Source organism: Babylonia areolata, chromosome 30, assembly GCF_041734735.1.
Source record: "Babylonia areolata isolate BAREFJ2019XMU chromosome 30, ASM4173473v1, whole genome shotgun sequence".
NCBI lineage: Eukaryota > Metazoa > Mollusca > Gastropoda > Neogastropoda > Buccinidae > Babylonia > Babylonia areolata.
In genome coordinates, this window is record NC_134905.1 from 6,878,374 (window position 1) to 6,905,873 (window position 27,500).

General features: G+C 44.1%; 1 protein-coding gene across 1 annotated transcript in view; it reads left to right on the forward strand.

The window, feature by feature from the left end:
* The window catches only part of LOC143275463 (uncharacterized), an 81,242-nt gene that overhangs the window by 43,068 nt on the left and 10,674 nt on the right, over positions 1 to 27,500 (forward strand). Inside the window, exons 12-27 of the mRNA XM_076579604.1 lie at positions 248 to 367; positions 1,927 to 2,025; positions 5,335 to 5,523; positions 7,105 to 7,212; positions 8,841 to 8,966; positions 11,228 to 11,390; positions 12,926 to 13,026; positions 13,517 to 13,594; positions 15,154 to 15,333; positions 17,148 to 17,227; positions 18,397 to 18,450; positions 20,108 to 20,230; positions 21,874 to 21,976; positions 23,192 to 23,413; positions 24,209 to 24,244; positions 25,426 to 25,498. Of these exons, the coding sequence (XP_076435719.1) occupies positions 248 to 367; positions 1,927 to 2,025; positions 5,335 to 5,523; positions 7,105 to 7,212; positions 8,841 to 8,966; positions 11,228 to 11,390; positions 12,926 to 13,026; positions 13,517 to 13,594; positions 15,154 to 15,333; positions 17,148 to 17,227; positions 18,397 to 18,450; positions 20,108 to 20,230; positions 21,874 to 21,976; positions 23,192 to 23,413; positions 24,209 to 24,244; positions 25,426 to 25,498 (1,855 nt within the window). The remainder of the gene's footprint in view (positions 1 to 247; positions 368 to 1,926; positions 2,026 to 5,334; positions 5,524 to 7,104; positions 7,213 to 8,840; positions 8,967 to 11,227; positions 11,391 to 12,925; positions 13,027 to 13,516; positions 13,595 to 15,153; positions 15,334 to 17,147; positions 17,228 to 18,396; positions 18,451 to 20,107; positions 20,231 to 21,873; positions 21,977 to 23,191; positions 23,414 to 24,208; positions 24,245 to 25,425; positions 25,499 to 27,500) is intronic.

The window sequence follows — 27,500 nt, forward strand, 5'->3', positions numbered from 1 at the left end:
TCTTCTTTTCTGTGTGTTTGTGTGTATGTGTGTGTGTGTGTGCATGCGTGTGTGTGTGTGTGTGTGTGTTTCATTCTCAACAGGAAGCGTCCAGCGAAGTGGCGGCACTGAAGAAGACTCTCGGGGAGAAAGAGGAACAAATTAACCGAAACGACATCATACATTAATTCTTCTTTTCTGTGTGTGTGTTTGTGTGTGTGCACATGTGTGTGTGTGTGTGTGTGTGTGTGTGTTTCATTCTCAACAGGAAGCGTCCAGCGAAGTGGCGGCACTGAAGAAGACTCTCGGGGAGAAAGAGGAACTGATCAGCAAGCTGAAACAGCTGGCCCTGAAGTCCAAGAAGGAGCTGCAGGAGACCAAGGTCAAGGTGAGCGAATGAACGAAGAAACCTTTTCTTATTGTACATGTTTGTATTTGTATTTCTCGTTTTTATCGGGCTGCTCTCCGTAGGGATAGCACGTCGCTACGCCACCCTTTTCTTTTTTTTTTTTTTTTTTTTTTTGCTACATGCAGTTTTATTTGTTTTTCCTATCGAAGTGGATTTTTCTACAGAATTTTGCAAAAGAACAACCCTTTTGTTGCTGTGGGTTCTTTTACGTGTGCTAAGTGCATGCTGCACACGGGACCTCGGTTTATCGTCTCACCTGAATGACTAGCGTCCAGACCACCACTCAAGGTCTAGTGGAAGGGGAGAAAATATCGGCGGCTGAGCCGTGATTCGAACCAGCACGCTCAGATTCCCTCGCTTCCTGAGGCGGACGCGTTACCTCTAGGCCATCACTCTGCATATTGAGGGAAAGATGGAATAGACACAAATGGCTTCTTTTCATCCTGCCCTCATGAACAGGGAAAATATAACAAATAATCAGTACTTCTTCTTCATTCATGGGCTGCAACGCCCACGTTCACTCGCAATGTAGGCAGCCATACTGGGGGTGTGCATGCTGGGTATGTTCTTGTTTCCATAACCCACCGAACGCTGACATGGATTACAGGATCTTTAACGTGTGTATTTGTTCTTCTGCTTGCGTATTCACAAGACATGGGTTCAGGCACAAGCAGGTCTGTACATATGTTGACCTGGGAGGTCAGAAAAATCTCCACCCTTTACCCACCAGGTACGGTTACCGAGATTCAAACCTGGGACCCTCAGATTGAAAGCCCAACGCTTTAACTATTCGGCTATTGCGCCCGTCATGATAATTATAATAATGGATGCTTATATAGCACGCTGTCCAGAAATGTGCTAATAACAATAATGATAATAATAATAATAATGGATACTTATATAGCACACTATCCAGAAATCTGCTCTAGGTGCTTTACAAAAACGCTTTTGTTAACATAAAACATTATATCTATGTTACATACACACACCAAAATGTGACCACACACACATGCACGCACGCACGCACGCACGCACGCACACACACACACACACACACACACACACACACACACACTGCATACATATATTTTTACATACATGTGTATCTAACAGCTACCCAAACACATACGCACACATAGGCAGGCACAAACTTACATAAACACACGCACACACAATACACATTCATATACATGCATGTAGTTATGTACACATACATATGTATACACACATAGTCAAGCACACCTAACGAAAAGGAAGTGGACCTGCCACAATTGAACTTATTGCTGAGGGAAAAGGTGAGTTTTGAGACGAGATTTAAAAGATGCGAGGGAATCAGAATGACGGAGGTTATCAGGGAGCTTGTTCCACGTCTTTGGCGATTGAAAAGAAAACGATCTGTGTCCATAGGTCTTACTTCTGACGTGAGGTATCCTGAGAAGTCGAGTATCAGAGGAAGAACGGCGCTGGCGAGACGGGGTATAGATGATATAATGATGATGAATACTGTACATGTATGTCTCACTGTGTGTCTGTGACAGCTGGAGAACGCCAAGAAAGCCAGAGACGAACAGCTGCAGTCTGCTGTGGGATCCGAACAGCTGGTGACAGAACTGAAGCACCTGCAGGAAACCAACAACGTTAGTGTGTGTGTGTGTGGGTGTGTGTGTGTGTGTGTGGAGTGTGTGTGTGTGTGTGTGTGTGTGTGGAGGTGTGTGTGTGGAGGTGTGTGTGTGAGGTGTGTGTGTGTGTGTGTGTGTGTGGAGGTGTGTGTGTGTGTGTGTGCGTGTGTGGAGGTGTGTGTGTGTGTGTGTGTGTGTGGAGGTGTGTGTGTGTGTGAGGTGTGTGTGTGTGTATGTGTGTGTGTGTGTGTGTGTGTGTTTGTTCTTTAGTTTAGCGTCTTTTCACTATTAGTGATATTAGACAATTAAAAAAAAAGGGGGGTGGGGGGGTTGGGAGGGGTAGGGAGAGGGGAAAGAGAAGTAAGAATAAAACAGAAAAGGTAGAAAACTACTAAGAAATGCATAACTAACATGAAATTAGCTTTAACAGCAACAATTCAGTAATGATGATAATAACTAAAACCATTAACATGATTATGAAGTACATTAAAGGAATGTAGAAATAGGGCTATGAACTATTGCCTTTGAAAGTTCTACTAAATGAACCTCGTTAGAAATAACTTCCCCAAAATCATCTGCAGAATAGTTACTCTCTGTGAAATACTTGGGCAAGAAGATATGTAACTGCTGACATTGAAACAAACTATGATGCAAGCCGAACTGCTTACCACAAGTGCATATAACATTTGTGTGTGTGTGTGTGTGTGTGAGAGAGAGAGAGTGTGTTCACTTTCACTTCACTTGTCCCTTTGTCTGGATGACTGTTAACTCTCTCCATACGAACGGCGAAAGAGACGACGTTAACAGCGTTTCAGCCCAATTACCATCATCAAAATATTGCAAGCGGAAGGCTCTTATACTGAAGAGGTGAATGTTGACAAAGAATACCACAATTCTAAAGACGGAAGCTAAAGGTTGGGTCATTCAGACACCAACTGGACATCCGAGGGGTCTGTGTAGAGGAGAAGAGAGGACTGGCCGTACTGAGTGAGTTAAGGCACCACAGACAACCTGTCAACCACCTTCCTCCATCCTCTGTTTTCTGCTTCCCTAAGGGCCTGACTCAGCCTCAGACCTGTCCATTCTGGGGTGTCGTCTTCCCTAAGGGCCTGACTCAGAATCAGACCTGTCTGTTCTGGGGTGTTGTCTTCCCTAAGGGCCTCGCTCAGCTTCAGACCTGTCCGTTCTGGGGTGTTGTCTTCCCTAAGGGCCTCACTCAGGCCTCAGACCTGACTGTTCTGGGATGTTGTCTTCCCTAAGGGCCTCGCTTAGCCTCAGACCTGTCCATTCTGGGGTGTTGTCTTCCCTAAGGGCCTCACTCAGCCTCAGACCTGTCTGTTCTGGGATGTTGTCTTCCCTAAGGGCTTCGCTCAGCTTCAGACCTGTCCATTCTGGGATGTTGTCTTCCCTAAGGGCCTCACTCAGCCTCAGACCTGTCCGTTCTGGGATGTTGTCTTCCCTAAGGGCCTCGCTCAGGCCTCAGACCTGACTGTTCTGGGATGTTGTCTTCCCTAAGGGCCTTGTTCAGCTTCAGACCTGTCAATTCTGGGATGTTGTCTTCCCTAAGGGCCTCGCTTAGCCTCAGACCTGTCCGTTCTGGGGTGTTGTCTTCCATAAGGGCCTTGTTCAGCTTCAGACCTGTCTATTCTGGGATGTTGTCTTCCCTAAGGGCCTCGCTCAGCCTCAGACCTGTCCACTGGGATGTCTTCCCATCTCTTTTTTCTGTCTGCCTGTCCTTCTCCCTCCTTGTACAGCTCCCAGCAGGATCGTCTTTGCAAGTCCTGTTGATCTTGTGATGTGCCCTTACCACCTCAATTTGCGTGTTTGTTTTTTTTCAATGGTGAGAATATCTTCATAGGGCCTGATGGCTTGCTGGATTGTGTTCCTCACTTCCTTGTTGGTTATGTGATCTCTGTTTGTGATTCCCAAGTGTTCAAAAGCATCTCATTTCTTGCCTAGACTACTGTAACTCTCTTTTGTCTGGTTTGCCTGCTTCATCCATTCAGTCCCTTCAGCGCATACTCTGCTGCCTGACTCGTCCTCAGCAAGGAAAGATCTGAGCACATCACTCCTCTTTTGCAACATCTCAATTGGCTTCCTGTCTCGCACAGAATAAAGTACAAGATCAGCACTCTATGTTATAAATGTATTCACAAATCTGCCCCTTCCTATCTCTGCAGCTGCCTTCACCTCTACACTCCATCTCGCTCACTATGATCGGCTTCGGATCCACTCTGTTTACGCATACCCAGATTCAAACACTCGACTGTTGGCCGCCGTTCTTTCTTTGTCTCTGGACCTTGCAATTGGAATGAACTTCCTCTTTCACATCGTCAAGTCTCCACACTCAGCTCTTTCAAGTCTGGCCTTAAAATCCACCTCTTCCCAAAATAGCCTCTCTTCCTTGTCTTTAGTTTCTCCAGTTTCAGATTTATGCATGCGTGTGAATGACTGGTGCGAAAGCGTTTTGATTTGTCTCTGCACAAGATTCAGTGCTATATAAATACCATTATTATTATTATTATTATTTCTGTGGCTTGTATCCTCTCTTCTAACTCTGCCATGAGGGTCCCTGTTTCACATGCGTACAGGAAGACTGAGATGACCAAGGCAGCAAGAGAGAGTGTACTGCGTATGTTAAATCATCAGTTCAATTCAGAAACTCGAAACGGTGCTCACTCCCAAAGACAGACACTGTCAGTGTCCAGGAACTAAAGCAAGGGGGGAAGGTGGTAGAATGGTTAAGACGTTCATCTGCCAATACAGAGTCCGTGAGAGTTCGAGTTCAAATCACGCTCTCGCCCTTTCTTCTTGGTTTGAACGGAAAATCAAACTGAGCGTATAGTTATTCAGATGAGACAATAAACCAAGGTCCCCTCAAGGTCTAGTGGAGGGGGAGAAAATATCGGCGGCTGAGTTGTGATTCGAACCAGCGCGCTCAGATTCTCTTGCTTCCTAGGCAGATGCGTTACCTATAGGCCATCACTCCACTTATAGATAAGTAAATAAAATAAATGAATACATAAGTAAATAAACAGCTCGGACTGCCGCCTCGCAGTTTCTTCAGCAGAATATCGACAGTGCCTAAATGAATAGATAAATAAATAGATGAATAAATAAACAGCTCATACCCGCCGCCTCGCAGTTTCTTCAGCAGAACACCAACAGTGCCTAAATGAATAAATAAATAAATAAATAGATGAATAAATAAACAGCTCGTACCCGCTGCCTTGTATATGGACAGTGCCTAAATGAATAAATGAATAAATATATGAATAAATGAATAAATATATGAATAAATAAGCAGCTAGGACTGCCACCTTGCAGGTTCTTCAGCAGAACATTGACGGTGCCTACGATCAGCTGGAACAGGAGAGAGCCAAGCTGTCGCAGTCGCAGAAGGACGTCGACTCGCTCGCTGCGCAGCTTGCGGAGGCCAAGGGTAGAGAGTTGGAATCCCAAGGGGAGTGCGAGCGGCTGGGGAAACTGCTGGACTCCTTGAAAGAGGATCTGAAGGTGTGGACATGGATGGGAGGGGGGTGATGATTGGGTCTTGTGTTGTGTTGTGTTGTGTTCTCTTGTGTTTTTATTATGTTGTATTGTGTTGTGTTGTGTTGTCCTGTGTTGTATTGCTTTGTATTGTGTTGTTTTGTTGTGTTGTGTTTTATTATGTTGTATTGTGTTGTGGTGTTGTGTTGTGTTGTGTTCTCTTGTGTTTTATTATGTTGTATTGTGTTGTGTTGTTGTGTTGTGTTGTGTTCTCTTGTGTTTTATTGTGTTGTGTTGTGTTGTGTTGTGTTCTCTTGTGTTTTATTATGTTGTATTGTGGTGTGGTGTGTTGTGTTGTGTTGTTTTTTTATTATGTTGTGTTGTATTGTGTTTTATTATGTTGTGTTGTGTTGTGTTTTATTATGTTGTGTTGTGTTGTGTTTTATTGTGGTGTGTTGTGTTGTGTTGTGTTTTAATATGTTGTATTGTGTTGTGTTGTGTTTTATTATGTTGTATTGTGGTGTGTTGTGTTGTGTTTTATTATGTTGTGTTGTGTTTTTGACTCACTTGTGTAAACAAAGTGAGTCTATGTTTTAACCCGGTGTTCGGTTGTCTGTGTGTGTCTGTGTGTCCGTGGTAAACATTGAGATTTTCTCTGCAAATACTTTGTCAGTTGACACCAATTTTGGCATAAAAATAGGAAAAATTCAGTTCTTTCCAGTCATCTTGTTTAAAACAATATTGCACCTCTGGGATGGGCACAAAAAATAATAAAAAGAAGACTAATTATATGCAAACTGCATTTACTGTTATATTTTTTGTATTCTCTAAACTTGGCACTTTGACCTCTTATTCTGACACAACAACAAGAGGATTCATTATTATCATTTTTTTTTGTTCAAACAGGAACTTCTCTTGCTAAGCATGGAATTTTAATTTATTTTACAAACGTTTTGGTACGGATAGTAAAAAAGGGAAATTACTCTGTAATTAATGCTAGGTGACTTAATTTATCACAAGTGAGTCTTGAAGGCCTTGTCTCTCTTGTATTATGTTGTATTGTGGTGTGTTGTGTTGTTTTGTGTCATGTTGTCCTGTGTTGTATTGCTTTGTATTGTGTTGTGTTGTTTTGTTGTGCTGTTTTATTGACTGTATTGTGTTGTGTTGTTGTGTTACAAACTCGGGGTCATTTGCACAACAGGCTGTTACCTGTCTGTCTGCCGTTAGGCGCTCCTGTGTCATTCAATCAGATTTCATGCACGTGCTCATAAACAGTTTTCTAGTTTACCTTTTTTTCTGTTTTCCTCTTCGCGCCCCCCCCCCCCCCCCCCACCACCACCACCACCTTCCTCCCCTCCATGCCCCCCCACCCTTTTTTTAATTTTTTTTTTTATTTTTTTTTTTTTTTTAACGTCTAATATCACTGATAGTGAAAAGACACTAAACTAAAGAACGAACTCAGACAGACATGTAACATTTGAGGTGTTTGACCGTTTTGTTTTATTTACCCCGCGCCATGTCGGGCAGCCATACGCCGACCTTGCAACGCCGAAAAAAACTGTACAGAGGCTCCACAATGTAAACCTTTTCATGTTGTCATGGTTTCAGACAAAGGAGGCTGGCGTGGAAGAGATGAGGACGAAGCTTCACGGATCAGAGACGGAGCTGACGGCAGTCAGGATACAGATGGAGGAGTTCATTGTTGAGAAACAGAAGGTGAGGTTGTTGAGTGATTTGTTGTGTTTGGTTGGTTGGTTGTTTGTTTGACTCACTTGTGTAAACAAAGTGAGTCTATGTTTTAACCTGGTGTTCGGTTGTCTCTGTGTGTGTGTGTGTGTGTGTGTGTGTGTCCTTGTGTCTGTGTGTCCGTGGTAAACTTTAACATTGACATTTTCTCTGCAAATACTTTGTCAGTTGACACCAAATTTGGCATAAAAATAGGAAAAATTCAGTTCTTTCCAGTCATCTTGTTTAAAACAATATTGCACCTCTGGGATGGGCACAAAAAAAATTAAAAAAAGAAGCCTAATTATATACAAACTGCATTTACTGTTATATTTATATTTTTTGTATTCTCTAAACTTGGCACTTTGACCTCTTATTCTGACACAACAACAAGAGGAGTCATTATTATCATTTTTTGTTCAAACGGGAACTTCTTTTGCTAAGCATGGAATTTTTATTTATTTTGCAAACGTTTTGGTGCAGAGAGTAAAAAAAGGGAAATTACTCTGTAATTAATGCTAGGGGACTTAATTTACCACAAGTGAGTCTTGAAGGCCTTGCCTCTCTTGTTTTTTTTGTTTTGTTTTTTTGTTGTTACTGTGTGATTGTGCATGTGAGTGTGTATGTGTGTGTGTGTATGTATATGTGTGTGTGCGTGTGTGCACTCATACTCATGTGGTATGTCTGTGTGTGTGTTTGTGAGTGTGTGTCTGTGTGTGTGCATTCGTATTCATGTGATGTATCTGTGTGTGTTTATGTGTGTATTTGTGAGTGTGTGTATGTGCACTCATATTCATGTGGTGTATCTATGTGTGTGTGTGTGTGTGTTGGTGCACTCGTATTTGTGTCTATGTGTGTATCTATGTGTGTGTGTGTGTGTGTGTGTGTTGGTGCATTCATATTTGTGTCTATGTGTATATGTGTGTGTGTGTGTGTGTGTGTGTGTGTGTGTGTGTTGGTGCATTCATATTTGTATCTATGTGTGTGTGTGTGTGTGTGTGTGTGTGTGTGTGTGTGTGACAGCTGGAGACACAGATCACGGAGGCCGCCCAGAAGCAGGAAGCGGAGAGAAAGGAGAACCAGCTGTGTGTGTGTGTGTGTGTTGGTGCATTCATATTTGTATCTATGTGTGTGTGTGTGTGTGTGTGACAGCTGGAGACACAGATCACAGAGGCCGCCCAGAAGCAGGAAGCAGAGAGAAAAGAGAACCAGCTCTGTGTGTGTGTGTGTTGGTGCATTCATATTTGTATCTATGTGTGTGTGTGTGTGTGTGTGTGTGTGTGTGACAGCTGGAGACACAGATCACAGAGGCCGCCCAGAAGCAGGAAGCAGAGAGAAAAGAGAACCAGCTCTGTGTGTGTGTGTGTTGGTGCATTCATATTTGTATCTATGTGTGTGTGTGTGTGTGTGTGTGTGTGTGTGACAGCTGGAGACACAGATCACGGAGGCCGCCCAGAAGCAGGAAGCGGAGAGAAAGGAGAACCAGCTCTGTGTGTGTGTGTGTTGGTGCATTCATATTTGTATCTATGTGTGTGTGTGTGTGTGTGTGTGTGTGTGTGTGTGTTGGTGCATTCATATTTGTATCTATGTGTGTGTGTGTGTGTGTGTGTGTGTGACAGCTGGAGACACAGATCACGGAGGCCGCCCAGAAGCAGGAAGCGGAGAGAAAGGAGAACCAGCTCCAGAGAGAAAAGCTGGAGACAGAACTGACCCAGCTGCAGACAAAACTCAGCGCTGCCACACAGGTAAGTAACTGCTGCCCACAGAGGGGAAGGGGGAGGAGGGGGGGGGGGGGGGGTGTGAGGTTGGGAGGGTCAGTTGTATCTGTATTTCGTACTTCTCTTTTTCTTTTTTATATCACAACAAAGTGATGGCCTAGAGGTAACGCGTCCACCTAGGAATTGAGAGAATCTTGAGTGCGCTGGTTCAAATCACGGCTCAGCCGCCGATATTTTCTCCCCCTCCACTAGACCTTGAGTGGTGGTCTGGACGCTAGTCATTCGGATGAGACAATAAACCGAGGTCCTGTGTGCAGCATGCATTTACCGCACGTAAAAGAACCCACTGCAGCAAAAGGGTTGTTCCTGGCAAAATTCTGTAGAAAATCCCACTTCAATAGGGAAAAAAAAACTGCACGAAGGAAAAATACAGAAAAAAAAGTTTTGCGCTGTAGTGTTGCAACGTGCTCTCCCTGGGGAGAGCAGCCCGAATTTCACACAGAGAAATCTGTTTGTATTTATATTTGTATTTCTTTTCATCACATCAGATTTCTCTGTATGAAATTCGGGCTGCTCTCCCCAGGGAGAGTGTGTTGCTACACTACAGCGCCACCCATTTTTTTTTTTTTTTTTTTTTTTTTTTTTCCTGTGTACAGTTCTATTTGTTTTTTCTTATCGAAGTGGATTTTTCTACAGAATTTAGCCAGGGACAACCCTTTTGTTGCCGTAGGTTCTTTTACGTGCGCTAAGTGCATGCTGCACAGGGGACCTTGGTTTATTGTCACATGCAAATGACGAGTGTCCAGACCACCACTCAAGGTCTAGCAGAGGGGGAGAAAATATCGGTGGCTGAGCCGTGATTCGAACCAGCGCGCTCAGATTCTCTCGCTTCCTGGGTGGACGTGTTACCTCCAGGCCATCACTCCACATCACTTAGCAATACATGATGATGATGATGATGATGATGATAACAATAATAACATTGACAGGGTAAGTTCAGTGCTGAAGAGTAGGTCCTGGAGAGGGGTGTGGGGGGGGAGGGGGATCTCTTTTTCTTTTCTTTTTTTCAATTGGCATAAGACAATAAGATATGATGATAAAAAGAATAATGATGATGATCATAATGATAAAAGAATAATGATGATTATGATGATAACAACAACATACCCAGCATGCACACTCCAGAAAATGGAGTATGGCTGCCTACATGTCAGGGTAAAAACAGTCAAACATGTAAAATCCCACTCGTGTACATACGAGTGAACGTGGAAGTTGCAGCCCACGAACGAAGAAGAAGACAGAATTGTTGATTTAACTCACTCAGTACGGCCAGTCCTCTCTTGTCCTCTACATAGACCCCTCGGATGTCCAGTGGGTGTCTCAATTACCCACCCTTTAGCTTCCGTCGTCAGAACTGTGGTATTCTTTGTCAACATTCACGTCTTCAGTATAAGAGCCTTCCGCTTGCAATATTTTGATGATGGTAATTGGGGTGAAACGCTGTTAACGTCGTCTCTTTCGCTGTTCGTATGGAAAGAGTTAATCGTTCAAACAAAGCTTCGTTTTCATGCTTCCGGAATCCGTAAATGGTTCAGTTTAGAAACGCCAGCTGCACCGAACAAGAATGATTGAAATTAGAATAGTGTGTTGGTACGGGAATACTCGTCCACAGGGGAAGTAATCATGGAATGAGTTAACGCATACCTGAGTAGAAAGAGTTAACCATTCTGAAAGCTGTCAGTCATGGTGTGTGTGTGTGTGAGTGAAGACAATTACAAGAGTGTTTTGGGGTTGGTTTTATTTGTTTGTTTTTTGTTTTTGTATTGTTTATTGAGGAAAAAAATAAGAAAAGAAAAAAAGAGGAGGATGGAGACCCCACAAAAAGACTAATAAATGAAAAAGTAAAATAAAATAAAATTAAAATTAAAAAGTGAACCATTTTGCCACCTTGTTTCTTATAAGTTGTTTTTTTTTTTTTTTTTTTTTTTTTTTGCTGCCCCATCATCTGCACCGTTTCAGTGGCATTACTCCCACGCCGCTCATTTAGATTCCCCCATACATGGCCACACCCGGGTTCGTCCATCGCAGTTCCAGTGTCGGGCAGTCCACAGGGAACCATCGATGTTAGGTCGCTAGGAGGCCACACACCAGAGGAGACCCTGCACTACTGCTGAGTCACTTCGGTGGTGTTCAGTGGTGCCTGTTCTGTTTTAACGTACTACTACTACTACTAATGATAATAATAATGATGATGATAATTATAATAAATCAAATCCCCCCCCCTCCAGGACGCCAAGCAGAGCGACATGATGGACCTGGAGATAGCAGACTACGAGCGCACAGTTCAAGCCCTCAGTGCCCAGTTGGCCCAGCGGGACGAGGAGATCGCCGACCTGAGGGCAGAGGTCACCAGGGTCGAGGAGCGGGTCCAGTTGATGCAGACGCAGATTGGTCAGTGTGTGTGTGTGGGGGGGGGAGGGGGTGATGGGAGGGGAGGGTGTGTGTGTGTGTGTGGAGGGGTGAAGGGGGGGGGGAGTGCATGTGTGAGGGGATGCAGGGGAGGGGTGGGGGGGTGGACGTGTTGGGGGGGGGGGGGGTCACCTGTGTTTGTTGGTGTGTGGATGTGGGGAAGGGTGTGTGTGGGGGGATGACCTGTGTGTGTGGGGTGGCGGGGGGGGGGGGGGGGGGGGAACGAGGAGATCGCCGACCTGAGGGCAGAGGTCACCAGGGTCGAGGAGCAGGTCCAGTTGATGCAGACGCAGATTGGTCAGTGTGTGTGTGGGAGGGGGGGCGGTGAAGGGGGGGGGGTGGTGAGTGCATGTGTGGGGGATGCGGGGGAGGAGTGTTGGTGTGGATATGTTTGTGTGTGTGTGGGAGGGGGGTGAGGGGGGCGTTTGTTGGTGGGTGGATGTGGGGGGGTGGGGGGGGAGGGAGGGGCGGAGAGTGGGGGGGGTGGGGGGATGACTTGTGTCTGTGTGTCTGTTTGGGGGGGTATCACCTGTGTTTGTCGGTGGGTGGATGTGGGGGGGGTGGGGGGGAGGGAGGGGCGGAGAGTGGGGGGGTGGGGGGATGACCTGTGTCTGTGTGTGTGTTTGGGGGGGTGTCACCTGTGTTTGTCGGTGGGTGGATGTGGAGGGGAAGTGTGGGGGGGGGGGGATGACCTGTCTCTGTGTCTGTGCGTGTGTCACTTATGTGTGTGTCACATGTATGTGTGTCACCTGTATGTTTGTGTGTGTGTGTGTGTGTGTTTGTCGCAGGGTAGTATATGATATTTTACTGTTTTGCATGAAATTTTCTTCTGTCTCTCTCTCCCTCTCTCTCTCTCTCTCTCTTCTTTTTCTCTCCCTTTGTCCCCCCACCACCCCCCTCTCTCTCTCTCTCTCTCTCTCTCTCTCTCTCTCTCTCTCTCTCTCTCTCTCTCTTCCCTTCCTCTCCTTCTGGTGAGATAGAAAGATTAAGAACTGATTTCTTTTATACTCTGTATCTACATCTTTCTCTGTCTCTGTCGCTCTCTCCGTCTATGTGTGTGTGTGTGTGTGTGTGTGTTTACGTGTGTGTGTGTGTGTGTGTTTACGTGTGTGTGTATGTTGTGTGCGTGTGTTTACGTGTGTGTGTGTGTGTTTACGTGTGTGTGTGTGTGTGTGTGTGTTTACGTGTGTGTGTATGTTGTGTGTGTGTGTTTACGTGTGTGTGTGTGTGTGTGTGTGTGTGTCTCTCTCTCTCTGTCTGCCTCTCTCCCATCTATCTTGCCCCCCCCCCCACCCCTCTTTTCTTCTCTCTCTCTCTCTCTCCCACCCTACACCTTTCTCTCTCTCTCTCTCTCCCTCCCCCCCTCCCTCTTTTCTTCTCACTCTCTCTCTCTCTCCCCCTCCCCCCCCAATCCTCCCTCCCTCCCTCTTTATTCCCCCCCACCTTTCCCCTACTCTCTCTCTCTTTTCACATAACTCCGCACTTCACTGTAACACCACTGCTACCACACACAACAGAGGCTGTGGACGAGAATCGAACCCAGGCAGAGGAGAGGGCCAACAAACTCAAACAGCTGCTGGTCAAGACCAAGAAGGACTTGGCCGATGCGCGCAAACAGGTAACCACTCTTATATAGATGTAGATATAGATATGTAGCGAAATATTTCTTTGTGTATCTCACAGTGAATACCTGCATATATATACCATTTCATATGTTTGCGACACATGAGAAGATTTTAATGAAAGAGATAAGAAAAGAATAAACAATGACACACACTCACACACGCACGCGCGCGCGCACACACACACACACACTGAATTAAAAAAAGCACACACAAAACTAAGATGATGATGATGATAATGATATCGAAGATTTTGTGTGTGTGTGTGTGTGTGTGTGTGTGTGTGTCTCTCTCTTTGTGTGTGCGTGTGTGTGTGTGTGCCTCTCTCTCTTTGTGTGTGTGTGTGTCTCTCACTCTCTCTTTGTGTGTGTGTGTGTGTATGTGTGTGTGTGTGTGTGTGTGTGTGCCCGTGTATGTGTGTGTGTCCCTCTCTTTGTGTGTGTGTGTGTGTGTGTGTGTGTGTGTGTATGTGTGTGTGCATTACAGGAGACAGAACAAAAGTCGCTGGACATGGAACTGCGAGGACACCTAGAGGCAGTCACACAGCAGGTGGAGGAATACAAGGTAGGTAACTGGGGGGCGGAGTGATGTCCCCTACTGTCTTCGCAATTCATATTGTACCGGTAATCAATTCAACAAGCGTGTTAAATACTGCAGTGTTGAGATAAGATCCGTACAACTTTATTATCTCACAGAGAGAAACTGCATCATCAGTTTCTCAAGGAGGCGTCACTGCGTTCGGACAAATCCATATACGCTTCACCTTGTCTGCTAGGCAGATGCCTGACCAGCAGCGTAACCCAACGCGCTTTGCCAGGCCTTGAGTGCATGGATGACGGGCGCAATAGCCGAGTGGTTAAAGCGTTGGACTGTCAATCTGAGGGTCCCGGGTTCGAATCACGGTGACGGCGCCTGGTGGGTAAAGGGTGGAGATTTTTACGATCTCCCAGGTCAACATATGTGCAGACCTGCTAGTGCCTGAACCCCCTTTGTGTGATTATGCAAGCAGAAGATCAAATACGCACGTTAAAGATCCTGTAATCCATGTCAGCGTTCGGTGGGTTATGGAAACAAGAACATGCCCAGCATGCACACCCCCGAAAACGGAGTATGGCTGCCTACATGGCGGGGTAAAAACGGTCATACACGTAAAAGCCCACCCGTGTGCATATGAGTGAACGCAGAAGAAGAAGAGCGCATGGATGTAAATTTGTTGTACCTATCGCAGTGGATTTCTTCTACAGAATTTTGCCAGAGGACAACTCTCTCTCGTTGCCATGGGCTCTTTTTTCAGTGCGCCAAGGGCTTGCTGCACACGGGGACCTCGGTTTCTCATCACGTCTGAATGACTAGACAGACGCTCAGTTTTGATTTTCCAGTCAAACTTGGGAGAAAGGGCGAGAGCAGGATTCGAACCCAGACCCCCCAGGGACTCTGTATTGGCAGAGGGAATCTCAGATTGAAAATCCATCGCTTTTACCACTCGCCTACTGCGCCCATCACTCAAGGTCTGAAAAGCGCATCGGGTTATGCTGCTGTCAGGCATCTGTCTAGCGTGTATGGATTTAATAATAATAATGATAATAATAATGGATACTTATATAGCACACTATCTAGAAATCTGCTCTAGGTGCTTTACAAAAACGCTTTGTTAACATAAAACATTACATCTATGTTAAATACACACACCAAAATATGACTACACACACACACACACACACACACACTGCGTACATAACAATACATGTGTATCTAACAGCTACCCTAACACATACGCACACATAGGCAGGCACAAACTTACATAAACACACACGCACACAATACACATTCATATACATGCATGTAGTTATGTACACATACATATGTATACATACATAGTCAAGCACAGCTAACGCAAAGGAAGTGGACCTGCCACAATTGAACTTACTGCTGAGGGAAAAGGTGAGTTTTGAGACGAGATTTAAAAGATTCGAGGCATTCAGAATGACGGAGGTTATCAGGGAGCTTGTTCCACGTCTTTGGCGATGGAAAAGAAAACGATCTGTGTCCATAGGTCTTACTTTTGTCTGAACGCATTGACGCCTCTGTAAGAAACAAACCGAAACTGAAACCTCATCCCACAGGTGCAGATGGTGGAACTGGGCGCCGAGAACCAGCGACTGCAGGAGAAACTCCGGAACCTGAATGACTCCAACCAGCGCACCATCCGATCCCTGGAGGCCAGGGTCACGGCCTTGACCGATGACCTCGAGGTGACCCGCAGCGAACTCAGTTCTGTGCAGGCAGAGTACGACAGCTATAAGGTGTGTGTGTGTGTGCGGGGGGAGGGGGGGGGGGTGATGGGAGGTTGTTTTTTTTTTTTTGTTTTTTTTGTATTTGTATTACTCTTTTTGTCACAACAGATTTCTCTGTGTGAAGTTCAGGCTGCTCTCCCCGGGGAGAGCGCGTCACTACACTACAGCGCCACCCACTTTTTTGTATTTTTTCTGCGTGCAATTTCATTTCTTTTTCCTATCGAAGTGGATTTTTCTACAGAATTTTTGCCAGGGACAACCATTTTGTTGCAGTGGATAAACCTCAGTTTATCGTCTCATCTGAATGACTAGCGTCCAGACCACCACTCAGTGTCTAGTGGAGGGGGAAGAAAATACTGGTGACTGCTGGTGTGTTTCGAACCAGTGCACTCAGATTCTCTCGCTTCCTAGGTGGACGCGTTACCTCTAGGCCATCACTTCACATTGGGGAAGGGGTGGAGGTGTTGTACCTATTTTGTGTTTTGTTCTTCCAGTGAAAAGCTCTTAATGCAAAGTGGTAACGCATCTGCTTAGAAGCAAGAGAATGTGAGTGTGCTGGTTCGAATCCCACAGTCGCCGGTATTTTCTTCCCCTCCTAACTAGACTCTGTGTGGTGGCCTGGACGCTAGGCATTCGGATTAGAGGAGGTGCCATGTACAGCATGCACTTACTGACTTAGCGCAGACTGAACGTAAGAAGCTTCTTTACAGAATGGGTTGTAAACTCATGGAATAGTTTGCCAGACATGGTCGTAATGGCACCAACAGTCTCAACCCTCAAGTAAAGACTTGACACACGCTGGGCCATTTACTTTTTGTGTGTATATGTGTGTGTGTGTGCGTGCGCGCGCCTGGAGTTGACATAATCAAAATTTTGTGCGTTTTAAATATGATTAGTAGTAGCAGTATTTTTTATGCATTTATCTTTTTTTTCTTCTTTTTTTTTTTACTTTATTTATTTTATTTTATTTTATTTTATTTATTTCTTTCTTTTTTTCTCTCTCTCAAGGCCTGATTAAGCGCGGCGTTGGGTTAAGCTGCTGGTCAGGCATCTGCTTGGCAGATGTGGTATAGCGTATATGGATTTGTCCGAACGCAGTGACACGTCCTTGAGCTGCTGATACTGATACTGATACTGGGCTCCCTCACTGTATAATCCAGCATGCTGCACACAGGGATGAAGGATGGCTGCTCCAGTCGGTGAAAAACGACCCTATGGCCTGAGCCGCCTCTGTGCAGGCCCGTGGCTATGACTGCCAGTGTACCCACACCTGTCACTTCATCGCTCGTCTGTCGCCACAGGGCTTGGGGAAAATGATGGTATGGGATGAAGGATGACTGATGACTTGCGCGATGACTTTGTTTATAGTGAGGACGAGTTGCGCACCGTCGACCTCACTCTCTTGTCCGAGACCGCCTTTATCCAGTGGCAAGACGAGGTCAAGACGACTGGAGATGGAAACGGATGCAGTGGATGACCAGGATGTCCGATGTGCATCATCCTGCCCTCAGCACTCCACAGTGCTCTGCTGCAACCGCCTTCCTCTCCGTTGAACCATGAAGGTTTCTTCCGCAGAGTCCGCCAGATCCAGTCTTCACATGCTTGGGTAGACAAGCCCTAACTCACCGAGGGTTTGAGACCCGTCGGCTACCCTCACCTAGTTTAGCCAGCCTGTCAAAGCCGTTGCCCGGGGGTAGTTCATGCATAGGTAGTTTTTTTGGGTTTTTTTGTTTTGTTTGTTTTTTCTTGCTTACAGAATGATGTAGAGGCCATACCCAGGCCTCAAACGTGTAACAAGTTCAAGTTATTGTGTGTGATTTCAGGTGCGTGCGCACAGTGTACTCAGCAAGCAGAAGATCAAGTCGCCAGCTGACACAGCCTCGGAGATGGAGAAACTGGAAAGGTGTGACCCCCAAAAAAATATCAATGGGTTTCCTCTCCTTTGGTTCTGTTCTGTGGTGTTCAGTGTGTGTGGGTGTGTGTGTTGGAGTGTGTGTGTGTATGTGTGTGTGTGAGTGTGTTTGGGTGTGAGTGTGTGTGTGTGTGTGTGTGTATGTGTGTGTGTGAGTGTCTGTGTGTGTGTGTGTGTGTGTGTGAGTGTGTGTGTGAGTGTGTTTGGGTGTGAGTGTGTGTCTGTATGTGTGTATGTGTGTGTGTGAGTGTCTGTGTGTGTGTGTGTGTATGTGTGGGTGTGTGTGTATGTGAGTGTGGGTGTGTGTGTTGGAGTGTGTGTGGGTGTGTGAGTTTGTGTGGGTGTGAGTGTGTGTGTGTGTCTGTGTGTGTGTATGTGTGTGTGTGTGTGTATGTGTGAGTGTCTGTGTGTATGTGTGTGTGTGTGTGTGTGAGTGTCTCTGTCTGTGTGTGAGTGTCTGTGTGTGTGTGAGTGTGTGTTGTGTGTGTGTGTGTGTGTGTCTGTGTGAGTGTGTGAATGTGTGTGTGAGTATGTATGTGTGTTTGTGTCTGAGTGTGTGTGTGTCACTCACCAATCATATGCTGTCTGTGCACACAGAGCTGATGGTGAGAAAGTGGTCCAGGTATTTGTGTACGTGTGCGTGTGTGTGTGTCTTTACAGAGCGTGCTATGAACAAAATACACTCTCTCTCTCTCTCTCTCTCTCTCTCTCTCTCTCTCTCTCTCTCTCTCTCTCTCTCTCACACACACACACACACACATAGAAAAAAACAACAACAAAAACACGCAGACCACATTGTCACCATCAGCTCTGTGTGTGCAGACGTCTGGAGAGTCACACACACACACACACACACACACACACACACACACACACACACACACACACACACACACACACACACACACACACACACACACACACACACACACAAAAACAAACAAAAAACGTTCAGACCACATTGTTACCATCAGCTGTGTGTGTGCAGACAACGTCTGGAGAGTGACACACACACACACACACACACACACACACACACACACACACACACACACACACACACACACACACACACACACACACACACACACACACACACACATAAAAAGAAAAAAACAACCACTCAGACCACATTGTCACCATCAGCTGTGTGTGTGCAGACAACGTCTGGAGAGTGCGGTGGAGCAGCTGAAAGGAAAACTACAAGAAGTAAAGTGAGTACAGTGCAGAAAGTGCGGGTGAAAAAATAAAATAGATAAATAAATAAATAAATTATTCAAAAGAACAGGAAATTTGGGTGAACAAATATAATGCCTGAAACCCCCCCCCACCCCAACACCCCTCCCTGCGCCCCCCTCTTTCAAGTGCATCCCGTACATATGATGAAATACACACATTCATTAAAGATCCTGTAATCTGTGTTGGAGTTCAGATGGTTATGGAAAAAAAATCTCAAGAATAAGCACCTCTAAAGAAACAAAAATCAGAGTACAGCTGCCTGCATGGTGCATCCTGATACATATGCAAAAGATGAAATACACATATTCATTAAAGATCCTGTAATCTGTGGTGTTCAGATGGTTATGGAAAAAAAAAATCCCAAGAATAACTACCTCTAAAGAAACAAAAATCTGAGTACAGAATAAAGTATAAGGTCAGCACTCTGTGTTATAAATGTATTCACAAATCTGCCCCTTCCTATCTTTGTGGCTGCCTTCAACTCTACACTTCATCTCGCTCTCTACGATTGGCTTCAGATCCCCTCTGTTTACCCGTACCCAGATTCAAAACACTCCAGTGTTGGACACCATTCTTTCTCTGTCTCTGGACCTTGCATTTGGAATGAACTTCCTCTTTTGCTTCATCAGGTCTCCACACTCAGCTCTTTCAAGTCTGGCCTTAAAACCCACCTCTTCACAAGATAGCCTCCCTCCCCTGCCTCTTCCTTGTCTTCAGTTTCTTCAGTTTTAAGAGTTACGCATACATGTAAATGACTGGTGTGAAAGCACTTTGATTTGTCTCTGCACAAGATTCAGCGCTATATAAATACTATCATTATTATTAGTAGTAGTACAGCTGCCTACATGGTGGTATAAATACATAAAAATCCACTCGTAGATACAAGTGAACATGTGAGTTGCAGACTCCAAACACCGAAGAAGAACAAAAAGAACCCTTGTAGTGCCTTCAAAAGCAAATGTTTTAATTGTATTGCATTGCATTGTATTTCTCTTTTTATCACGACAGATTTCTCTGTGTGAAATTCGGGCTGCTCTCCCCAGGGAGAGCGCGTCACTACACTGAGAGTGCAGTGGGTTCTTTTACGTGCGCTAAACGAATGCTGCACACAGAACCTTAGTTTATCATCTCATCTGATTGACTAGCGTCCAGACCACCACTCAAGGTCTAGTGGAGGGGGAGAAGATATTGGTGGCTGAGCCATGATTCAAACCGGTACGCTCAGATTCTCTCTTTTCCTAGACGGACACGTTACCTCTCGGCCATCACTCCACTACTGAATCAGGAGGAAAGGAAAAAACACACAGACAAAAACAAGCAACTCAGAAGACAAGTGTCTTTTTAACATTTGTTTTCATTGAAAAGATGACAGTTTTGTGTTTGTTTTCAATGAAAAGATGACAGTTTTGTGATAGTTTTAAATCAGAAGATAGCAGTTTTGTGTGTCTTTAAAGTATAGAAAAAAAGGCATTTTTATTGTTTTCAGTCAAATTATGACAGTTTTGTGTTTGTTTTCAGTGAAAAGATGACAGATTTCTGTGATAGTTTCAAATCAAAAGATAGCACTATCAAAAGATAGTAGTTTTATGTTTGTTTTCAGTGAAAAGATGACAGTTTCATGTTTGTTTTCAGTCAAAAGATGGCAGCCATGCAGCAAGACAATGAGGCTCAACAGGAGGACCACGAACGACTGTTACAGCGACACAACAAACTGATTCGAGACACTGAGGAACGTGACAGCGCCTTCAGGAAAAGGTTTTAACGAATAATAATGATGATATTGATAATGAGTGATGTTTGCATAGTTTATTTTTCAAAGTAAATTCAAAGTCAGTGAGCTGGTTATAGCCCACTCACATACAGCCGGGTCCGAAAGCAACTAACCACACTCAACCACACACACACACACACACACACACATTTTCAATTTAAATTTCTCAAGGAGGCGTCACTGCGTTCGGACAAATCCATATATGCTACACCACATCTGCTTGGCAGATTCCTGACCAGCAGCATAACTTAAATAAGGGGTGTGTTCACAGACTGGAGGAGCTGAAACAGGACATGATAGTTTTAAATCAGAAGATAGTAGTTTTGTGTGTCTTTAAAGTATAGAAGAAAAGGCATTTTTATTTGTTTTCAGTCAAATTATGACAGTTTTGTGCTTGTTTTCAGTCAAAAGGTGACATTTCTGTGTTTGTTTTCAGTGAAAAGATGACAGATTTCTGTGATAGTTTCAAATGAAAAGATAGCACTTTTGTGTGTGTTTCAAACTGTAAAAAAAAAAAGAAAAAAAAAAGCATTTTTTGTTTGTTTTTAGTCAAATATGACCATGATATTAACTCATCTAACTCCGGGCGAAGGGCCTTCCTGTTTACAACAGTTTCAGATGAAGGAGCCCAGTCGGGGCTGTAGATAGTTTTGAAATTTTGGTGTGGCACCTACTTTGCAGGATGACATCATAAGCTAAGAATATCTTAACCGACCTTTCCACTCTCCACTGTGACCAATAAATGCAGAGAGTGTGGCTGTGCTCGCGAGCAGGAGAGTTATTTTTGCCGTGACTGGTTCACGTGAACAGTGCGTGTCAGCAATGGCGTCTGACCCAGTTTTGTCTCCATCACAAGGCAGACAACAGAATTAGAGGAAGTGTCTTATATCATTCTGAATTTAATCTGTTTAACTCACTCAGTACGGCCAGTCCTCTCTCCTCCTCTACACAGACCCCTCAGATGTCCAGTGGGTGTCTCAATGACCCAACCTTTAGCTTCCGTTGTCAGAATTGTGGTATTCTTTGTCAACATTCACCTCTTCAGTATAAGAGCCTTCCGCTTGCAATATTTTGATGGTGGTAATTGGGGTGAAACGCTGTTAATGTCGTCTCTTTCGCCGTTCGTATGGAGAGAGTTAAAACTCTGTGTGCTTCCCTTGATTCATTTACAGTCATCAGTGTGTGCAAATTTTGAAAAAAAGTAAAATAATAATAATAATAACAGTATAATAATAATAATAAATAAAGATAATAAAAAAAAAGACAATAATTGTGATGAATAAGCAAATAAGCAAATAAATGTAAAACATGCAGACACACATTCACAAATACACACACACACACACACATTCACAAATACACACACACACACACACACACACATGCACAACAGATATGCAACAAAACATGCAGTGTTACAGATAAGAAAGCACAAACAAATACACAGAAACATACACTAACTCATCACGTTACTGATCAGTCTGGAAGTTTTCAGTTCATAAATTCTAACATTTGATTCTTCAGAGATTTTACTTCTTACCTACACAAACGGGTCGTCCGTGAGGAAAGTCCGGTGAGCTAACTGGCACTACCAAGTGAGTTAGATATCTAACGGGTGTGTTCACAGACTGGAAGAGCTGACGCAGGACAAAATGGGGGCGGTGACCAAACTGGAGGAGAAAGCGGCTCAGCTACAACTTCAGCTGGACGTCCAGAGCCAAGCACACAAGGTCGGTAACTCTTTTCATCTTCGTCGTCTTTTCTTCTGTTTCGGGCCCACACTCACTCTGTCAATCATTCTTTTCTTTTCTTTTCTTTTTTTCTGCCCCCATTATCTGCACCGTTTTCAGTGGCATTACTCAGGTCCCCCTTCAACCCGCAGCAGGTTTAAGAATAACTCTGTCGCACTCCTAAATTATCCAGTCCAGTCCCCAGTAACAGCTCTGTTCGGTGGACAAGAACCATAAGAGTTTTCTGGAGATGCTGCAGATGACAAGAAAAAAGAAAAAAATGTAGCCATATAAGAATAATGCCAGTTAGGAATACGACAGTTTGAGAATAATGCCATTTGGATGTTATTCAATTGAAGGTATTAAGTGATGACAATATGAGCACTGCACCATTTAAGAATAACAGTTTCAAAATAACTTGTATTGACAGTTCACACTAAGAGCTTGGTCTCTACCCAAGGACAGGTATTGTAAATAGATCTGTGTGGAGTGGTGGCCCAGTGGTAACATGTCAGCCTAGAAAGCGAGAGAATCTGAGCGCACTGGTTCGAATCCCATGGTCACCAATATTTGCTCTCCCTCCACTAAACCTTGAGTGGTGGTCTGGACGCTAGTCATTCGGATGAGACGATAAACTGAGGTCATGTGTGCAGCATGCATTTAGTGCACGTAAAAGAACACACGGCTTCAAAAGGGTTGTCCCTGGCAATATTATGCAGAAAAATCCACTTTGTTAGGAAAACAAATAAAATTGCAGGCAGAAAAAAAAAGAGAAAAGGGTGGTGCTCTTAGTGTAGCGACGTGCTCTGCCTGGGGAGAGCATCCCGAATTTCACACATAGAAATCTGTTGTGACAAAAGGAGTAATACAATACAATCCATATCGATCAGTTCACAGGAACAGCTGCAGGTGGTGGAGGAGAACCATAAGAGTCGACTGGAGATGCTACAGATTACAATAAAAAAGAAAAATGTAGCCATATAAGAATAAGCCATTTAAGAATAGCACAATTTGATGATATACCATTTGGATATTACACAGTTTAAGATTTATACAGTATAAATACTGCGCCATTTAAGGATACAGTTTCAGAATGACCTGAATTAACTGTTCACATTCGATCTCTGTTCAAGGATAGGCACTGTAAAAGTATACATATCCTCTGTAAAAGTATCCATATCCACTGTAAAATTATCCATATCCATCAACTCACAGGAACAGCTGCAGGCGGTGGAGGACGACCAGAAAGGTCGCCTGGAGATGCTGCAGATGCAGCTGGACATGACGCAGACGGAGAATGGACGCCTGCAGCGAGAGATCTCAGGCCTGCAGCGGGCGCAGCGCAGCAAGGAAACGACGGCAGTGGAGGAACGGCGCTCCCCTCCGGGCTTCTACCCCGTGATGCCCTCGCCGGAAGGGGAGAGGCAGGAGGGGGAGGTGAGTTCTGTGATGTCTTCCTCTTCGTCAAGCTCCCTGACAACCTCCGTCATTCTGATTCCCTCGAATCTTTTCAATCTCGTCTCAAAACTCACCTTTTCCCTCAGCAATAAGTTCAGTTGTGGCAGGTCTCCACTTCCTTTGCGTTAGGTGTGCTTGACAATGTGTGTATACATATGCATGTGTACATAACTACATGCATGTATATGAATGTGTATCGTGTGTGCGTGTGTTTATGTAAGTTTGTGCCTGCCTATGTGTGCGTATGTGTTTGGGTAGCTGTTAGATACACATGTATGTTAAAATGTATGCAGCGTGTGTGTGTGTGTGTGTGTGAGTGTGTGTGTGTGTGTGTGCGTGTGTGTGTGTGTGTGTGTGTAGTCACATTTTGGTGTGTGTATGTAACATAGACATAATGTTTTATGTTAACAAAAGCATTTTTGTAAAGCACCTAGAGCAGATTTCTGGATAGTGTGCTATATAAGTATCCATTATTATTATTATTATTATTAAATTCCACCCATATCTCTCTTCAAAGCTAACATAAGTATATTTCTTATTCGATACTTTTGATTTACCTACTCGCAGTCTTTTGCAAATGCTTGCTTGTACTCAGTCAGGGAAGTTTTAATCCTTATGAAGTTTACTTTCATTCCTCCTCGACCAGATCCAGCTGGAGCTCTTTTCTGCTGTTTCTGCCATTGCCTTGAGAGCCCATGTCCTCTCTCTGCCAGAAATTGGCAGCTCAAAGTGTTAGATTAAATGACCTGATTTTTTTTTTGTTCCTTTCCCCAGGGGTCTGAGATTGTTGATCCAGAACCCGTGAACATGGTGAGTGGACAAGATTTTTTTTTTTCTGCCCCATTTATTCAGTACTGTGGTCTTTAAGATAAAATTACAGTTTAATCAGTTGTTTGGTTGTTTGTTTTTTTAACATATCTATTCTGTTTTCTTATCAATTTGTTTGTCATTTACTGTACCATATCAAACTGGTGCATTCAAGGCTAAAATCATGTGTTTTTTTCTGTTAAATGAATCTCTGTGTGTTTTCTGTATATTCATAAAAAAAAATCGTACTGTGGAGTGGTGGCCAAGTACGAACGCATCCATCTAGGAAGCGAGAGAATGTCAGGGTACAAGACTGAATCCCACACTCACCAGAATTTTTCTCCCCCTCCACACGATCTTGAGTGGTGGTCTGGACGCCAGTCATTCGGATGAGACGATGAACAGAGTGTCCCGAGTGCAGCATGCACTTAGCGCATGTAAAAGAACCCTTGACAGTTAGAGAATTGTTGCTGGCAAAATTTGCTGTAAAAACGACTCAGGTATACATGTGTCTGTGCGTCTGCATCACTGTATGACACAGGAAACGAATGATGAGCACTTACAGGGAGCTGTCAGTCACCTATACCCAGGTGGGGGTCCTGTTGTACAAATGACTCTGTGTTTGTAAAGGGGTTTACAGTTTGGACTGTGATCAAAGATTGGTGCCCTAAAAGTTTCGATGATAATAATATTTGTTTGTATTTTGTATTTCTATTTCTTTTTATCACAACAGATTTCTCTGTGTGAAATTCGGGCTGCTCTCCCCAGGGAGAGCGCGTCGCTACACTACAGCGCCACCCATTTTTTTTGTATTTTTTCATGCGTGCAAGTGTTTGTTGGTTTTTTTTGGGGGGGGGTTGGGGGGGGGGGGGGTCGGGGGGGGGTTCCTATCGAAGTGGATTTTTCTACAGAATTTTACCAGGAACAACCCTTTTGTTGCTGTGGGTTCTTTTACGTGCCCTAAGTGCATGCTGCACACGGGACCTCGGTTTATCATCTCATCCGAATGACTAGCGTCCAGACCATCACTCAAGGTCTAGAGTAGTGGAGGGGGAGAAAATATCGGCAGCTGAGCCGTGTTTCGAACCAGCGCGCTCAGATTCTCTCGCTTCCTAGGCGGATGCATTACCTCTAGGCCATCACTCCACATTTATTTCTCTGTTAATGTTTTCACATTCATTCAGAGCACCAAGCCGACAAAGTTGCCGTCAGTGTCCTTTGAGAAGCTGCTGACTACCCCCTTGGAAGATCTGCCTGGTGAGTAAACCATCGTTTTTTGACTCACTTGTGTAAACAAAGTGAGTCTATGTTTTAAACCGGTGTTCGGTTGTGTGTGTCTGTGTGTCCATGGTAAACTTTAACATTGACATTTTCTCTGCAAATACTTTGTCAGTTGACACCAGATTAGGCATAAAAATAGGAAAAATTCAGTTCTTTCCAGTCATCTTGTTTAAAACAATATTGCACCTCTGGGATGGGCGCAAAAAAATAAAAAATGAAGCCTAATTATATGCAAGCTGCATTTACTGTTATATTTATATTTTTTGTATTCTCTAAACTTGGCACTTTGATCTGATATTCTGACCCAACAACAAGAGCAGTCATTATTATCATTTTTTGTTCAAACAGGAACTTCTTTTGCTAAGCATGGAAGTTTTATTTATTTTGCAAACGTTTTGGTGCAGATAGTAAAAAAGGGAAATTACTCTGTAATTAATGCTAGGGGACTTTATTTACTTTAAACTGATCTTTCTCATCTTAAACATTACATTTTGAAATTATACTCAAAACATAAAAAGCTTGGATTTTTTTTGTTGATTTTTTTAAGTGTATCACAAGTGAGTCTTGAAGGCCTAGCCTCTCTTGTTTTTCTTCTTTTAAAAAAGATATATTTAGGAAGCATGGTATACAGTTCCATTGGTATATGGTATGTCTGTTACCTAAGGAGGAAGGTCTCAGTGAAAATGACCCAGTTTCCCCCTCAAATCGCACTATTTTAGGCAATTTTTAAAAAATCACAAAAAAATCAAGCACTCACCCTACAAACATGAAACACTTACCAATGGACAGATATAACAATGAGAATTTATCACAAATACTTACCTTAAGTGAAGGAACCACATGGTTTTGATGATGATATAGGTAATCCAATATGATACACATTGGCAGGAAAACAAAAAAAATTTTGAACACAGGTAATCCACTTCTTCATGCTCTGAATCCTCCTACACTGCTTCAGTCACACTCCTGCACTCTTTGATGTGCTAATAATATTATTTATGCATAAAAAAAAAAAGAGGTTGGTTGACTTGAGCCACATTTATGTTTCACACGAATCGGTTTCGCCTGAGTGCCGCCATGTTGAAAACCATGTGGTTCTGTGGAGTGACGGTCAGTCAGTACAAAACCATCTAAAACTACTATTGAATGAATGAACAGTGGTCAAAGGAAAGAACTTGCGAGATAAGTGTCTGAGTTATCTGGAAATCATGAGTTGTCACCCTTAAAGTAAGATCGGTAACATTAAAAATGATCAAAATCTGTCATTTGGATGAGATGATGGACAGAGGTCCCATGCTCAGCATGCACTTGGCACACTGTAAAAGAACCCACGGCAATGAGAGTGTTATCCTCTGGCAAAATTCTAAAGAAGAGATTCACTCTGATAGATACACAAATATATATGCATGCACTCTAGGCCTTACAAAGCATGTTGGGTTATAGCATTGTGGACTGATGGCTGGGAGGACGCGAGTTCGAATCCCAGCGGAGGTGGGTTTTTTGGCCCGTGGCCGGCTCCTACCCAGAGTTGAGTGTGCTGTGGGCTTAAATGGGGAGACTGTGACCACACAGTTGAATGTCATCCACTTCAAGGATGCGTCTTTGGGTGTGTTGCTCTAATTACCTGACCAACACTGCAAGTGTCTGTATCTCTCGAGCCAGGTTAACGCCAGGATATCATTATGACAGGAAGCGTAGAGTACATTCTTGTCACACAGTCCGAAACCAAAATGGACCTCCATAGCAACATCGTCATCATCCTCCTCCTCCTCCATCATCATCAATATAAACAAAACAGTCTCAAAGTCTGTGGCCTTTCATGCCCTACTCTGTGCTTGGGGTGAGTCTTGTCAATGTATTCAGTGTCGGCAGATTCATGAGGGGCTGTTGTTTGAGGGACGTGGTGGCAGTCTCCACTATGGGAGGGACACTCACTCAGTCTGGCTCCGCGACTGAGCCATTATTGTCGTTAGTAGGG